This window comes from Eubalaena glacialis, chromosome X (genome assembly GCF_028564815.1).
Source record: "Eubalaena glacialis isolate mEubGla1 chromosome X, mEubGla1.1.hap2.+ XY, whole genome shotgun sequence".
Lineage (NCBI taxonomy): Eukaryota > Metazoa > Chordata > Mammalia > Artiodactyla > Balaenidae > Eubalaena > Eubalaena glacialis.
Genome location: NC_083736.1, coordinates 27994014 through 28011070, shown reverse-complemented (window position 1 = coordinate 28011070; position 17057 = coordinate 27994014). Strand labels below are relative to the sequence as shown.

The 17057-nt window shown below is 42.5% G+C and overlaps 1 protein-coding gene across 5 annotated transcripts in view; it reads right to left on the bottom strand.

Annotated features, from left to right (window-relative positions):
• The window catches only part of GK (glycerol kinase), a 66377-nt gene extending 50046 nt beyond the window's left edge, over positions 1–16331 (bottom strand). For 2 of the 5 annotated variants that reach the window (XM_061179289.1, XM_061179290.1), the window contains exons 1-3: positions 16076–16330; positions 4629–4702; positions 2368–2474 (exon numbers count right to left, since the gene is read on the bottom strand). In XM_061179289.1, the coding sequence (XP_061035272.1) occupies positions 2368–2474; positions 4629–4702; positions 16076–16153 (259 nt within the window). In that variant the 5' untranslated portion in view covers positions 16154–16330. Of the gene's footprint in view, positions 1–2367; positions 2475–4628; positions 4703–16075 lie in introns of all 5 variants that reach the window. The other 3 variants (XM_061179288.1, XM_061179291.1, XM_061179292.1) reach the window with 3 other exon arrangements.
• Positions 16332–17057: the final 726 nt, after the last annotated feature.

Sequence of the window (17057 nt, the reverse complement as noted above, 5' to 3'; positions counted from 1 at the left end):
TAGGGTTCTGTGACCTAGAGCTCTACATAGGCAAGCAAAAGCTTGGCCCTTGACAGTGCCAATTCAATAAATTATCTGGGAAAAAAAATTTTTAACACAACTGGCCTGGTATGGAGGGGCTTGTGGAACGTTCTCTTCCTTGGCCATAGGCTGGTAGTTGTTGAGAAGGAAGTGCTGGGTCACTTTGGTTCAGGTATGGGTTTCACACTGGCCAGACACAGAGGAGCGTAGAGCAGAGAGCTGTGTGCTCAGTATTCTTACAGACAGTGCAAGTGGAAGACAAGTGACCTGGACTGGAGTTATGTGTCATCTTCACGAACACCACAAAAACAAGAGAAAAAAGAATGCCACCTGAGTGGGTCCAGAAGGCCAACATGCCGCAGCCTACCTTACCTGAAAGGGAGGTAGAATGAGGTCAAAATCATGGCCAATGGCTCTGGAATCTACATCCTGAACATGGCATTCCGCCACCTAGATTATTTACATCACTGGTAATGGATATTTCGACAACAGAGTATGCTACTGAATGCCTCTTACATGTTTACACTGTTTAGACCATGAAAGCTGTGAGGACAGTTCAAGGAAATTGACCAACAATCACTTTGACACAGGACTCATCTAAAACTTGGTGAATGCAACTCTAAAAGAAGTTTGAAGTACTTCACTTAGATGTAGGGATAAAATGAAGGTAGGATATTAAAAAACTGTTAACAAAATATCAAATCGTACATGGGTATTTCTTTTAAAAATCTGCAGTAACAGAAATATCACTGTTACAGTTTTCCATTAATCTGTGATTGGATTAACATGTTTCCCCCATTGGACAGCGGCACGACCCTATTTGTGCTCCACTGTTTCCCTAGCACACCTAGCACATCGTAGGCACTCTGAGTTTGCTGAATGACTGGTTTTGATTATACTTAGCCTTTTTTTAAGTGAGTCTTATTTATACAAATAAGGGAAAGTCTGAAAAAAAATCAATGTTTCAACTCAGGAGTGCTGGTAAGTTTCAGAGCCAAGATGACATGAGTTAAGGAACCACCACCACCACCAACTGATGGTTCCCCCTATCTAGAGTCAAATTACCTAAGAAAGAAAAAAAAAGTAGCCCTTGAATGATGAACTTGAAAAATTTAAACTCTAAGGAGATGGCAATTACCGCATTATGCTTCCACCCTTTACACTAGTAGCATATCAATTTTAGATGACTGGGTTACTTTTTTTCTCCCTTATGAATGATGCAAAGCCAAATTCAGGTAGATATTCTATTAAAACTACTAGGAATTAAAGGGAGATACTTGTAATAACCTAACACTCTCAGACAATTATTTAAGGGAGATTTCAAAAGTGAAGTGCTTTGATTTCTAACAACCTCCCCCCTCCCCAAGCTGTTCCTTATTCTAGTCTTTCTCTCCCCAGTAAAGGGCATCCCTGTCCATCCAGGAGCTCCAGCAAAAACCCCAAGCCTCATCTGTGACCCATCTCTTCCCCCCACCCCACTACTCTCTCTGCTACCCTGACATCCAATCCATCAGCAAGTTCTGGCCCTTTCTCCCCACCTCCACTGCTACCACTGTCAATCAAGTCATCGTCCTCTCTCTCAGGACTTCCACGGCGGCCTCCACACTGGTCTCCTTGTGTCCACACTTATGCCTTTACTGTTCACTCTCCACACTGTTCCATACAGCAGGCAGGAAGTTGTTTTTAAACTGCAAGTCAGATCCTGTCACCCCCTATGGCCTTGCTTAAAGTCTTCTCATGGCTCCCTGTGATACTAAGAATAACATCCAAACTCCTAACTGTGGCCGACAAGGCCCCATCCACTTCTCAGATTTCAGTTCCTTCTGAAACCCCTTACCCACCCACCCTCACCTGTCACCCTTCTTCCACTGTATTTTTGACATGCTGGCCTTCTTTCTGATCCAGGAATGGGCCAAAATTATTCCCACCTCAGTCCCTTTGCATGTGCTGCTTTCCTTTCCTCAAACATTTTCCCCCCAGATATTTGCATGGCTGGCCCCTTTTGGCCTTTGACAGCGCAGCAAAAGTGTCACCTCCTCAGAGAGGACTTCTCTGGCCTTCCAATCTAAAGGAAGCCTCTCTATGCACACTGTAGCATATCACTGGGTTTTACTTTCTGTATGGAACTTATCTGCATCTGAAATTAGCTGGTACTTATCTGCTCTTATTGTTGGTCTCACCCCCACCAAAATAAAAGCTTCATGAGAACAGGGACCTAATCTTCCTGTTTATTGTTGTATCCTCAGTTCTCAAAGAAACGCTTGCCATTGCGTGGGCACTCAAGTATGTGCTGAATGAATGAATTTAATTGAGATAATCATATATAGAGTAAAATAGTAAAAATACCTTTTATGTTGGAAATATCAATATTGAGCTGGCCAAGTTTCTCACACGTTTTCTCTATACACTCATAGACAGAATGCAGAATTTCCTTAGGGTCCTGCTCCACCCATCTTCAAACAAAAGAATGTATTTGGTTAGTCCACAAGAGAGCAAGACAGATATAATTTATTTCTCTAGAGATGTTCACTTATGAGAGAGTGACTGCATAAATCGAAGAAAATCAGATAAGCAAAGCATACCCAATATTCTAAAGAAATGATTTAAAGAAGAGCCTATTTACTTTACATTTTTTATTATTCTTCATACAGTAATTAATCATTTGAAAGGAGGTAAGTAATACCAGGCCACAAATAGCAAATATTCTACCTATTTTTAAATTATTTTTCAAATCCAATAAGAAACTGGTTCCCCAATTCTTTATATTCTGTGGGTGTGATGAATTCTGATGTACTATCTTTATGTTTCACTAGTCATTAGTCATTTTTAAACAGACTAGATATAGATATTATTCTTTTGATACATTGATTTCCTCATTTACTTACTTATATATTTGTGTATTTATTTATTTATGAAGCAAAACAAATTCTAAAAAGTCAAATAAGTATACTAATCTCTTTTGCCATTTTGTTTCCTAAAATGTTTTGTTAGAATTTAGGGAAAAAATTTACATTCCTTCCAATAACTATTTCATGTAGACAAGTGATTGGTCCCAGTTTTCAGACCCAATCCCAGTGCAATTGTGGTTAAGGTACAAGGACCTCAGAAGGATGAATGGCTCACAATAAATGAAAAGGAAGAATACCTGGGAGAAACAAATGGCATACTTTTTCTACGCAAAAGTAGAAATGACACAAGTTAAAAGAATCCTACGGTAGAATCTGGAAGTAGCAAGGGGATTCCAAATGCCTTTCTTCTCTGCCTTCCTCAGGCCTGCCTGGCTTTCCTGAGCTTTGAGTTCTGTCTCTAAATTCTCTTTTTCCAAAACCCAATCTCCTTCCACATATTTCTAATTTTTGTCCCTCCAAGTCTAGCTGTTCTCTCTCTAAATTGCGCTGGGATCAGGCCTGTGGACGGTCATTCTAATGCTGCTAACATATCAATAGCTTTTATTATTAAACAAAGGAATTCTCTAAAACCTAGGAGAAAATTTTTAGTGGAAAATTTGGTAAGACACTGTTTTCCCTCTCTTTCTTAAATTGAAGTAAATTTTAGGATGAAATGAACAGACTGAAAGCACACAATTTGTTGAGTTTTAACAAATGTATATACCAATCTAACCAACACCCCAGTCAAGATATAGAATATTTCCATTGCTCCAGAAAAGTTCTTTCATGCCTCTTTCAAGTCAATCCCACACTCCACAGGCAACCACTTTCCGGATTTCCATCATCCTAATTAGTTTAGCCTCTTCTTGAATTTCAGATAGAGCCATGCAGGATGTATTCTTTTGTGGCCAGCTTTTTTCACTCTCCAGGATATCAAAGAGATTCAACCATGTCATCGCATGTATCAGGTCACTTTTGAAAAACTGTCAAACAGTATTTCATTGCTATCGTTCTACTGATGGCAGACATTTGAGGGGTTTCCAGTTTGGGCTAGTATGAACAAAGCTACTATAAACATTCATGTAGATAAGTCTTTCTATATGCTTTCATTTCTCTTGGATAAATTCCTAAGAGTGGAATGTTGCAGATGTATGACTAATTTTATAAGAAACTGCCACACAGTTTTTCAAAGTGGTTGTATTATAAATATCAAATTTTAAATAAAATACTGTATAATATATGTATATGTACTATATAATACATATATATAAGTAGTAATATCACAATTACTATATATGAACATTATTCCCCAAAAGGATGATTTTAGTATTAGATAAGATATATGAATGTTTTTTTAAAAACATATCTTTATTTAAGGAAAAAACCCTTACATGCAAATCAGCAAAGCAGCAGTTTGGCAATGATGGAGACACAGAACTAAATGATTTCAAAATCAACGTGGAATTTCTGATATCTAATACTCCTTTGCTTTATTACTTTATTATCGCTTCCTTTTGTCACTGAATTCCTAAGCCATCAATCATCCACATGTTTTTGCTGAGCTACCAAGTTACTGCTTCTTTTTTTGACTAATACCTATCCCTCACGTCTTCTCAGGAGGGTGTTTGGTTAAGTTTACTTTACACAAGCACAGGGCAGGTGGGGTGAGATGGACTAATAAACATGATGTACCTTTACATATTAAATTGGGAAACATACCCTTCTCTTGGAAACTCTTGTTTTATTTCCACTTGATGATGACTAAGTAGTTCGGCTGTTTTTGAATTGAAAACCTGAAAAATATATTGCAATATCAGGGTAAAAATGCAGGTAGAGAGCAAAGATGTTTAAAAGTTATTCAGCAACTGAAGTTCTTATTCACTGATAGAAAAATCATTTCAGATGAAATGCCTTACAAGATGTTCTACTTTCTCTTCAGATAGAATCATGTAAGTTATAATGTAGCTTCAGAAATAATAACTTCTCTTTAGATAAATGAAAATCTATTAAAGATAAAGCTAAAGAGGCAATTCCTCATTCTTTAAAACAAATGGTTCCAGGTGTAGGAAATTTAATACATCAACCAATTAATAGTATGGATTTCTTTTAGAGAATAGGAAAACCAAAAATAAAAGAGACCTGGCCAAATGCTGATAGTGATAGTATAAGGTTCCATTCTGCATCCACCTTGGATGTGGAGACAGGAGTCATAGATGCCCAGGCAGGAAAGTATACTGTGTAAATTCCTTTGAAGGGAAGTGTAACAATGCGTCTAGCTCTTAGGAGAGGTAAGTAGAGCCATATCAGCAGGGGGAGAAGAGTACCGTGGCATCAAGCTGAGTGCTCTCTGTGACATGCTTGTCATGAATTGCTGACCCTTGATGATAAAACATTAAAACCAATGAATGAAAGCTACCAAAGAAGAAGTGCAGTACAAGCCTCCACAAATTTAAAACCACTAAAACAACACTTCTTAAAAACTTAGCAACCTTTTTTTCAGATATATTTATTTCTCACCTGGGTGTACCTATATTTAAGTATCAAATTACTTAGTCTTTCAGAGTAAGGATTCATATTTTAATTAAAACTAACTTCCAAAATCACTATAATTGCAGCAGTAAAGTCACATCCAATTAAGAAAGTGTTTCCAGGCCTAGGTTTCCTGTGGGAGAAAATTACTTGCTGAATGCAGACTAAGAAAGAAAGTAATAAGGGAAAACACACAGTGGGTCGGGTTGCTGCTCCCCTCCCTCCCCACCACACACATCATTTTTGGGGGAGGAAGTAATAAACATAATGAAAGCAAGAAGGCAAATTCTCAAGTCCTTTGAGGAGATAAAATATCTTGCAGGGCAAAGGTTAACTTGATACATCATAAATAAAAGGCACTTGGCTGACACCCATGTAATAGCCCAGTAATTTACAACTTAGCATTGGGTAGGTCTCTAGGATGTCCACTCCAATTGTCCCATTTTATTTGCTGAAGCATCTCTAGGGCCTAGAATAGTGCCTGGCATAGGGTTTGATAATCAATAAATATTTGTTGAATATCTAAAAAACTGTGGTCTATCAGGTACTTATTAGGAAAAAATTATTAAATAAACTGGGAAATGGGGACTTCCCTGGTGGTGCAGTGGTTAAGAATCCACCTGCCAATGCAGGAGACACGGGTTCGATCCCTGGTCCGGGAAGATCCCACATGCCATGGAGCAACTAAGCCAGTGCGCCACAACTACTGAGCCTATGCTCTAGAGCCCGCCAGCCACCGAGCCCGCAAGCCACCACTGAGCCTGCGTGCCGCAGCTACTGAAGCCTGTGCACCTAGAGCCCATGAGCCACAACTACTGAAGCTCACGCGCCTAGAGCCCGTGCTCCACAACAAGAGAAGCCACCGCAATGAGAAGCCCGTGCACCGCAACGAAGAGTAGCCCCCGCTTGCTGCAACTAGAGGAAGCCCGCGCGCAGCAACGAAGACCCAATGAAGCCAAAAAAACCCACAAAAAAACAGGTGAAATTAATTTTAATAACACTTTATTTAAACCAATATATCTAAAATTATTTCAACAGGTGATCAATATAAAATTAATTAGATCTTTCACTCTTTTAGTACTAAGTCTTTGAGATCTGGTATAGATTTTATACTTATGGTCCACCTCAATTCAGACTAACCACATTTAAAGTGATCAATAGCCACCTGCAGCTAGTGGCTGTCATATTGGACAGTGAAGTTGTGGAGTACTGCTTTTCTCATATATCTAGGTTCATGTGAGGAACTGTAATGAAGCCTCCTGATTATCCATTTGTCTGCAGATGGACAAGTATACAAAGCAGGCTAATGATGTTTCCATAAGACTCTATGGCTGGAGAGTATGAGAGACACTCCATATGAGAACACATTGCCGAGTAGCGAGAGTGCTAGTCTGTTCTTTTCAAGTAGATTTCAAAAGCCCTTGTCTATGAAAGATGGCAGTGGCTATACAGTTTGCTTTATAAAAGGTCTAGCACGGGGGCTTCCCTGGTGGCGCAGTGGTTGAGAGTCTGCCTGCCAATGCAGGGGACACGGGTTCGAGCCCTGGTCTGGGAAGATCCCACATGCCGCGGAGCAACTAGGCCCGTGAGCCACAACTACTGAGCCTGCGCGTCTGGAGCCTGTGCTCCGCAACAAGAGAAGCTGCGACAGTGAGAGGCCCGCGCACCTCGATGAAGAGTGGCCCCCGCTCACCGCAATTGGAGAAAGCCCTCGCACAGAAACGAAGACCCAACGCAGCCAAAAATAATAAATATAAAAATAAATAAATAAATAAATAAAAGATTACTATTAAAAAAAAAAGTTTCTACATTAAAAAAAAAAAAAAAAAAAGGTCTAGCACGGTCATTTGTCTAAAAATCATTAGATGGCAAGGGAGAAACATCCCAGAATTAGAGATGCTCCTCATCTTTTTCTCCCTTTTCAAGTTTGAAATTCACCTAATTTAAAAATTAGTTAAGGGCTTCCCTGGTGGCGCAGTGGTTGAGAATCTGCCTGCCAATGCAGGGGACACGGGTTCGAGCCCTGGTCTGGGAAGATCCCACATGCCGCGGAGCAACTGGGCCCGTGAGCCACAACTGCTGAGCCTGCGCGTCTGGAGCCTGTGCTCCGCAACGGGAGAGGCTGCGATAGTGAGAGGCCCGCACACCGCGATGAAGAGTGGCCCCCGCTCGCCACAACTAGAGAGACCCCTCGCACAGAAACGAAGACCCAACGCAGCCAAAAATAAATATAAATAAATAAATTTTTTTAAAAATTAGTTAAAACTTCAGACGCACAACGGCACAGAACAGAAAACTCTCTTTAAGAAAATTAATTTAAAGAAATACTTTAAGACACAAGAGTCTATGGGATCTAGAAGAGATCCTAGAGTTCCTCTGGGCCAGTGTTTTCAAAGTGTGCTGCCCGCATCTCTAGGAACCTTCAGAAGCTGAGAGGGAAGGACAGGGAGCTCGTGCTGAGCCTCTGGACCACGCCCTCCCTTAGATTTCACATTTTATTGACTTCAGCTTCCAGAAGAGAGCTTAACAATGGAGTTCCAAAGCAAAAAACAAAGTGACAACACACACTGAAACCCATGGCCCTAATGGAATGCTCTCTTATTTGCGAAGGGAGCTCCAAGAGATCGGATAATACTGACAAAACAGGGCTAAACTCTAGGTTTTCTAAATACCAATGCAGAGCTTTTCCAGTACAAAATCAGACCGATACTAATTAGGACTTTTTCATTCATTAAGTGGCAGTGAATACAAAGGAGTTTTCTAACACAGGGCTGCCTATGCTACAACGAGGAGGTAGGACATCCAACCCAGACTGGTGGGGTCAGAGAAGGGGTCTCAGAAGAGGTAACTTCCAGGCTAAGACTTAAGGGTGAATACAAGGGAGTCCGAGTGGGACTGCGAACGGTGGGGAAGCTAGGCTGAGGCAGGGAGAGCAGCTGCAGATGTGTCTGCAGTGATCCAGGTAAGACATCTGGAGGGCTCCACTTGGAGGCCAGCAGCAGTGGGGACTGAATGAAGTGCATTGCTGAGAGAGATTCAGTTTAGGAGGTGTAAGCAAATAGATGCGTCAAGGGCTTGGATAGGGAGGAGTGACGAAAAAGGAGGAATACTCAAGGATGACAGGTTACAGGTTACAAGTTAGAGTAGGCAGTGTTTACAAGACAAAGGTAGGGTAAGGAGAAGTAGTTAGGGTACAGAAGGGGGTAAGGAGATTGCAAATTTCATTTTAGATAACGTGTAACTCTGCACAGAAGTGGAGACACCCAGTAGTCAATTGCTTATGTTTTAGGACATAAGCTTAAAGAAAGAGATCCATTAAGGGTACAAACTTGGAACTAGTAGATAAATAAGTCCTGGAGAGCTAATGCACAGCAGAGTGATTATAGTCAATGGTAATGTATCATAAACTTCAAAGTTGCTAAGGGAGTAGATCTTAATTATTTCCACCACAAAAAATAAATGATAATTATATGACATGGTAGAGCTACGTGGATAATGCTACGGTGGTAACCGTATTGCAATATACAAATGTATCAAACAACATGGTGGACACCTTAAAGTTATACCACGTTATATGTCAACTATATGCCAAATAAAAAAAAAAGAGATCCAGTCTTAGAATTCCATGTGGGCCGGAAAAGGCAGTTGAGAACGTTATGCTTGGTGTAACATGGAGGCAAAGAGCATGGGCCTGGGAGAGCTGGGGCTGGGGGTCAAGCCCAGCCCTGCCCATGTCAGCTGTTTGACTTTAACTTCTCTAAGCCTGGACTTTTCCATCTCTAAAAGGATTAAATAAAATAATGTATGCTAATATTGTCAGGAACCAAGATTTTTCAGTGCAAGAGGAAATAAATATAAAATGAAAGAAGTTAAGTGAACTGTAAAGTTAATTAGAATTGGAAATATCAATATGAACTCAGGCTTTTAAAATCTGTCCCCTGAAAGAGCCTAGAAACAGTGACATCTCTGTGACAATGACCAACACTAGAACTCAGAGTTTCATCTCTAAATATGGTTAATCACTAAAGGAAAACTTGGAGAAATATTTGGAAAAAATAGCTGACTCCAGGTTTAAATTCACCAAAAAACTACATTAAGAAAATATGACAAGTATGAATAATTGTTAAATCTGGGTGATGGATTCACAGCCATTCATTACGTTTGTCTTTATACTTTTCAGTGTGTTTTAAATTTTTTCATTTAAAACATCGAAAATATATAGAATATAATCAAAAAAAATAATGTATGAAAAGTATTTCGTAGAGGGCAGGCACATAGCATGTATCCAAAAGATGTTACCATTACTGTTGTGGCTACAACTGGTACTATTTTTATTACTGTTCCTATCATTACTACTACCACCAGCACAGCAGATAGGTGATAAGAGTTAGGATTCAAAAAATCACCAGTGGGCTTCCCTGGCGGCGCAGTGGTTAAGAATCCACCTGCCAATGCAGGGGACAGGGGTTCGAGCCCTGGTCCGGGAAGATCCCACAGGCCGCGGAGCAACTAAGCCCGTGCGTCACAACTACTGAGCCTGCGCTCTAGAGCCCACGAGCCACAACTACTGAGGCCGCGTGCCACAATTACTGAAGCCCGCACACCTAGAGCCCGTGCTCCGCAACAAGAGAAGGCACCGCAATGAGAAGCCCGTGCACCGCAACGAAGAGTAGCCCCTGCTCGCCGCAACTAGAGAAAGCCCGCGCAGCAATGAAGACCCAACAGAGCCAAAAATAAAATAAATAAAATAAATAAAATTTTTTAAAAAATCACCAGTTCTGTATTCATCTCTAAGCCCAAATCCTGTCTCAGTTCCAGATTTTGTTTTTGGTGGGGGAGGGCAATTAAAAACTGAAGAAACAACTTCACATAGGAAAGGAATTCATCACAGTGCAGGCGCATAGCATAAACCCAAAAGATGTTACCACTACTGCTGCTACTACTACTACTGCTACTTATTATTATTATTATTACTACTACTGCTACTATTACTACTTCTATTATAAGAGGAGAATTAGAATTAGAAGTCATTAGCTCTATATTTACCATTGTGCCTAAATCATGGTCAATTGCAGATTTGGAGGAGGGGGACAGTTAAAAAGCTGAAGAAACAAAGAAAATTACTTCTATAAAAATTGTTTTAAAAGGACTTTCTGAAACAACACATGCCTTCTGTCTCAGCAGAAGGGGAGTAGTGGAGAGACGAAGACGAAATGCAGTCCTTACTAAGTAACTGTCTTTCACGCTTGCCTCACTAACCCTATGACTAACTCAGCCATCCCATCATAAACATGCATTCACTTCCCTCCCCACGTGGTTTCCCCACTAGCCTACTCATGCCATACTCAACTTTACTGTGTGATAAGTAAGACATTTTTCAGGAATATAAACTCCGTCTCTAAAACACTATGTAAATTTGCAGGACCTAAAATAAAAATACTAGCTACAAACATGTTACATTGCAAACTTGACCACAGAAGGCATAATGGCATCTTCCAACAAGCCACAGAAGTAAACACAGCAAATGGCATTATATTTTTCCTAAAAAAGGAAATTATATTAAATAGCATATTCATACATCTAACATAGCTATAGTTGCCAAATCCAACTTTTTCCAAGACCCCGCAAGTTCTCCCTTTCTAGTCTTTCAGTCCAAGAGTTGTAGTCAACACATCAAGCCCTGGAGGCCTCTCTCTGCTGATGTCTATTCATGTAATGAGCACCGACCAGACGCCAGATGCTGTATTAGGCTTTGGAGAGGGGGAAAAAAGACACCACATTCTGCCCCTCAAGGAACTCAAAACTGAAGGCTCTGAACATTTATGCTTATGAGACAAGAGGACAAGAGAGTATGGCAGCTCTCTGATGAGAACATGTTCTTGCCATGTCTGTAATGTGATGGGCAAGAAAACTAACCAACTTAGTGGGGGCGGGGAACACAAAAGAATCACAGTTACATTTATTATAACAGGGGCCTCATTTGAGCTATGAGCCAAATTAGTTTTACCAAATTTACTGTTCATTAGTTCCTGGCCCTTAATGGGTGCCTAATACTTATGTGCTGGATACATAAATGAAAGAAAGAAAGCGGAAATCTATCCCTTAACCTTGAGATCTCTAAGTATGATGAGACAACCGGGGTCAAGGCAATGTTTCCTGCCAAAATAAGCACGGAGCTACAATTCAAGTCATTCTTCATAGATGCTGGCTATTGGAACAAAATGGTTACGCAACCATTAGCCATGGTGACTACACCTAAGCCCTGCCCAGGCCCCGCTTAATCTGAGTCACAAGATGATCCAAACCAGCAGTACTTTTTCAAAGGCAACAATTTTTTACATATTGTGAAACCTGTGTGTAAGTACGTTTTTCTTGGTGAAGATTCATCTGTGACCATAATCAGAACTGGTAAATGGCCTTCCCGAGCCTCCCATCTTCCCTTCACAGTGCAGTCAGCCCTCCATATCCACGGTTCCGTTTCTGTAGATTCGACCAGCCGCAGATCAAAAATATTTTTTAAAAAATTCCAGAAAGTTCCAAAAAGCCAAACTTGAATTTGCCCGGGGCCTAGCAACTATTTACATAGCATCTACGTTGTATTTACAACTACTTACATAGTATTTACATTGTGTTAGGTTTAAATAATCTAGAGATGATTTGAAGTATATGGAAGGATGTGCATAGGTTTTATGCAAATAATGCACCATTTTATTATATAAGGGACATGAGCATCCTAGGATTTTAGTATCCACGGGGGTCCTGGAACCAGTCTCCTAGATACCGAGGTTTGACTGTACTCAGGTAGCTCGGGAGCCTAAGGCAGGAGGTGTTAGGAGGATAGGCTTCTGACTGTAACAGACCTGGACTTGAATCCCAGTTCCACGTTACTCTGTAACCTTGGGCGCACTCTTCAGCGCGGTCTAATCATCTGGGTAAAGGAGCTTAACAATACTACCTACATCATATTTGTTATGAGGATTAAATGAGATAACGCTGGAAAAGTCCTCAGTGCAGTGCCTGACACATTTCAAGTCACAACACATTCTAAGCCTTTGTTTTTGGGGGTTTTTTTAACAGTCAACTTAATGGGGAAAAAATAAAGTTACCAAATTAAAGAAGGAAGTTGACTGTTCAAGCTGAAGCTTTTGTCTTATGAAGAAATGGCTCCTCCTTTAAACCTGTTACACTAATTCTCTTTCCAAGAAGTTCCTACTCTGCAATCTGGGTAAACACATGCCAAGCCCAGTTCACTTTCCTATCAGACAAGTTGGAAATTTTCCTTTGGTACAAAACATATGCATAGGGTCCCAAGATTTAAGTCTTTGACAACTAGAGGAAGAAACGAACATGTTCTAAAATTGCAGGTCCAAACGTAAAATAGATAGCTACCGGGAAGCAGCCGCATAGCACAAGGAGATCAGCTCGGTGCTTTGTGATCACCTAGAGGGGTGGGATAGGGAGGGTGGGAGGGAGGGAGATGCAAGAGGGAAGAGATATGGGAACATATGTATATGTATAACTGATCCACTTTGTTATAAAGCAGAAACTAACAAACCATTTAAAAAAAAAAAAGAAAAAAAAAGAAATTAAGTAATCAAACATACCTAAGTCAGAGAGTTTTAACATTTTTTGACAAGATAAAAAAGAAAACCGGATTTAAAATTCAGTTGACCTATAAAAATCTATTCAACAAATATGTATAAAGTGCTCCCTGTAGATAAAACAGGTGTTCATTTGTCATGTTGACCAAGATATTTTAAGGAATACAAAGATGAACAAGTCTTAAAAAGGAGGTTCCTGCTTTCAAGTACAGCAGATATACAATAACACGAAGTAGGTGCTAAGAGCTATTAACAGATAAAAAAGAATGCTATAGGAAGGGGGAGAAATTCTGACTAAGGGTTTGAGGAAGACTTCTACCAAGAGATGGCAGTTGAGTACAATTTGGAGGTAGAGTACAATTTGGAGGTAAAATTTGGAGTAAAATCTGGAGGTAGAGCACAATTTCAAGAAGCAGATATGGGAAATTTTCACAGGGAGGAGGCATTTCCCTTGGATGAAAGAACACGAATAAAGAAATCTTGTGTCCCTTATGGGAGAAAGCCAATATAGCTGGCATAGAAAAAGGGAAAAGAAAGCTTAGCAAGGTTATTGATCTTGTGAATGTTGAATGAGATATGACAAGTTAATGAATAATGGTCAGGAAATTATTTTAATACCTTTCACTCTATAAGCTTCCTTATGACAGTTCTTATCTGCTGTATTCTTTCCTGAGAAGGTAAGCAAATATTTTTGAGTCATAATTACAACGTGGAACAATATGACTAGAACAACTCCTTGGGAATCACCTTGTGACTGAAGCACTTATTCAGCAAATCTATTATCTGTATTTTGTAGGGAGTGCTTTAGCAAACCTCTTTCCTTATAACCAAGGGGGGGGGGGGAAAACCCTTTCTAAACCATTCCCAAGTTTTTCTCTACTTCACACAGGATCCCTTCACACAGGTAGTCTTTTATCTACCTCTGAAGCTTTCTTGCACAGTTGTTTCTCAAGCAGCAGGAAACTTCATTGATCAACTTTTAAACATCATTCTATAAGCAGGATGGGAACCTTCCGAATGTGCACCTTAGCTTACTCACTGAGATCAAGCCACAGTAAACAGCACCCGACTTTTTAAAGGCTCATGACACTGAACAACTGATTGTGATGATACGAAGTTTTCATTCCTTCCCCACCAATGCAGAAAGATGCCTCTTGGGCAACAAAATCTGAGGGACCAGGAACAACCTGCAGTAGATAAAGAAGATTGCTGGGCTATAGGGACAGCAACAGTGAAAAGTCAAAAGGAAGAAAGGCACAGTCAGGCTGGCAACTAAAAAGGCAGCCTACAGAGTTATGAAATATTTTACCCACTTTCATAGAGGGCAAAGGCTGCATAAACTTGAGAACAACTGCCATGTTTGGTTTGGCCCCTACAATCCATTAGGAACTAGTTGCCAACATTTAAGAACAGGAAGATTTCACTGAAAACTCTAGACTACCAGCTTTTCTTAAAGAATTTGAAGATCTGGCAGCACGGGGCTAGTGTTCCTGCCTGGCAGCTATAGGTTTCCCCTTAGCCTGAGTCTGCTCTCCAGTCTGCCCTCCTCCCTCTACCTGCCTGGCCCCTGCAGGCATTTGTGTGGGCAATTCTTGAATACGGCTTCAAAACTCAACCCACAGTTAGCGCACTGTCTTAATGGTCTTTCTTAATTTGGGAAGATGGCAGTGATGATTGTGTATTTTATTAATCAAATCCAGTTAGGCTAAGTTTCTTACTTATGATTCAGGATTACTTTATAGACACTTATATGAAAATAAGACATAGTGAAACCTGCCCTGGGTGATCAGAAGGTAAACAATGTAAGAGACGGTAGAATTATGTCTTGGCAGCTCAAACCAGGGTAAGTCATTAAATAAGAACCAAGCTAAAACTGGACTGAAGGCTTTTGACTTTAGACAAGAGAGATGAGTATCAACATGAAGGTACAAATGCAGGTTTTGGTCAAGTGGTCAACTAAACAGAGCTCTGAAAAATATACATATACTGTATGTACAATGTATACATACAGTATATATACATACTAAATAATGCATGAAAACATGATTTGAGACAAAGAAGTGAAGAGGGAGCTAAGTAGTCATTAAATATTTACATCAACTTGCCAGATTAGTCAAATGTCCACTGAAAGCATGGGCTCTTAAACAACAATAGTTTTTTTAAACTACTTTAAAATTATCTTACTGAAGTCAGTGCTAGATCACTTTAAGAGCAAGTTTCCTAATTGCCCAAAACAAATTAATCAGCAGAAAGTCACTTAAATAGCACTCCATTATGGCAAAACTCTGCTGTCAGACATGGTAAATAAAAAGAGAAATAGAATTTCCCCGTCGCTTTATGCTGTGAAGCGCAGAGAGGACAGTCATCTTTGTAATGGGCAAAGTATCAGAACTGAAATTTACGAATCTTCGAAATTAAATAAAGATTCTGGTAAAAGCAGTGTAGTGTGACTTTTTCCTAATGTGCTCTGCCACTCGCCGCCCCCCCCCCCCCCCGCCTTAGCATTCTACCTTCTGCAATGTCTGTGGGAGAGAATGACAAGGCATCATCACGCTAATACTATATTCGTTCCACCGCTCCAAAGGACGCTGTTAGGCTACCACAGCCGTGACACAGCTTCCCCCATCCAAGGACGTCCTGCCCCCGGCAGGCCAAATGCTTCTGGGGAAGACTGCAGCAGCGGTCAATGTGGCCACCTGTCCCTGGCTGCAGGCGGGCTGCTCTGCACGGACGCTCGACGAGTCCTAGCTCCCTTCGGGGGAGGAGTCTCCCCATTAGAAGGCGGCCTGGTTCCTCCTTCAAGGCCAGGGCTGCTCAGCTCAGCCGCGGGGGTCGCGAGAGGCCGCGTTCCCCCAGGCCCGGGCGGGGCAGCTCCAGCGTGGCAAGTCCCGCTCCGGGGCTCTTGGCCTCCTTCTCTTGCCTGGCGGCCGGGGCCCCGGGCCGTGGGAAGAACGGGATGGGGACGCGACACCCAGCCCCGGCGTTCCAAGGCTCCCGCCCCGGTTCATCACCTCCTCAGGGGCACCCCGGGCTCACCAAAAAGCGCGTCGAGCTGGTGCCCTGGTCCACTGCTCCCACCAACGGCCCCAAAACTGCTTTCTTCGCGGCTGCCATGAAACCAGCTTGGGGTCGGCGGGCGGTCGCGGCCCGTTTCCCTGGTGACGGCGGCGGGCGGGGAAGGGGCGGGCTGCGAGTCGGGAGGTCCGGGTGGCCGGCAGCAGTAGATGGCTCGGACCGCGCTCGGGCGGCCCCTTTACCGGCGCGGAGCCTTCTCACCCCGCCCCTCCATCCCAGGCCCCGCCCCCACCAGCATTCCCCACGACTCCGGGGGCGGGGCGGAGGGGGGGCGCTGTCTGCCTGGCCGACCAATTACCGAAAGCGGAAAGAGAAGGAACATTCAGACAATCTGAGGTAGCTAGACGTCACAGGGGCGGGGCCTGGGCGCGGCGGAGGCGGTGGCCCGCGCGGCAGGTCACGTGGGACCGGCGACCAGGCGGCCAAGCCGGCCAGGCCGGCCTGCCGCAGGGCCGGGGCTGAGGCAGGTGGTGCCCACGGTCAGGGAGCGTCTCTGGCCCGCGGAAAGGGCACAACCCTATCAGCGCCCTGGGGCTTCCGCTCGCGGATGGGTCCCAAAGTGCAGAACTGCTTGTTCCTCTGGTGGGCTGTGCAGAGCAAGACGTGAGTCACTCTTTGGACCGACCCTACCGGGCCTTCCCGCGCTTCCCACGCCCCGCCCACTTCCCGGTTCCTCGTCCAAGAAAAGAATAATCCCCTCTACTGGGACTGACCCTATGTAGTGTCACCTTCAGGAGCAGCGCGAATCCTTCGCCTTTGGAGGCTTTTCAGGGATAATGAACGAGGAAGTTCTTTCGGATTAGCGTTTAAGGGAAGCGTTCAAAATCAACCTTCTGGGGCTTCCCTGCTGGCGCAGTGGTTGAGAATCCGCCTGCCAATGCAGGGAACACGGGTTCGAGCCCTGGTCTGGGAGGATCCCACATGCCGCGGAGCAACTGGGCCC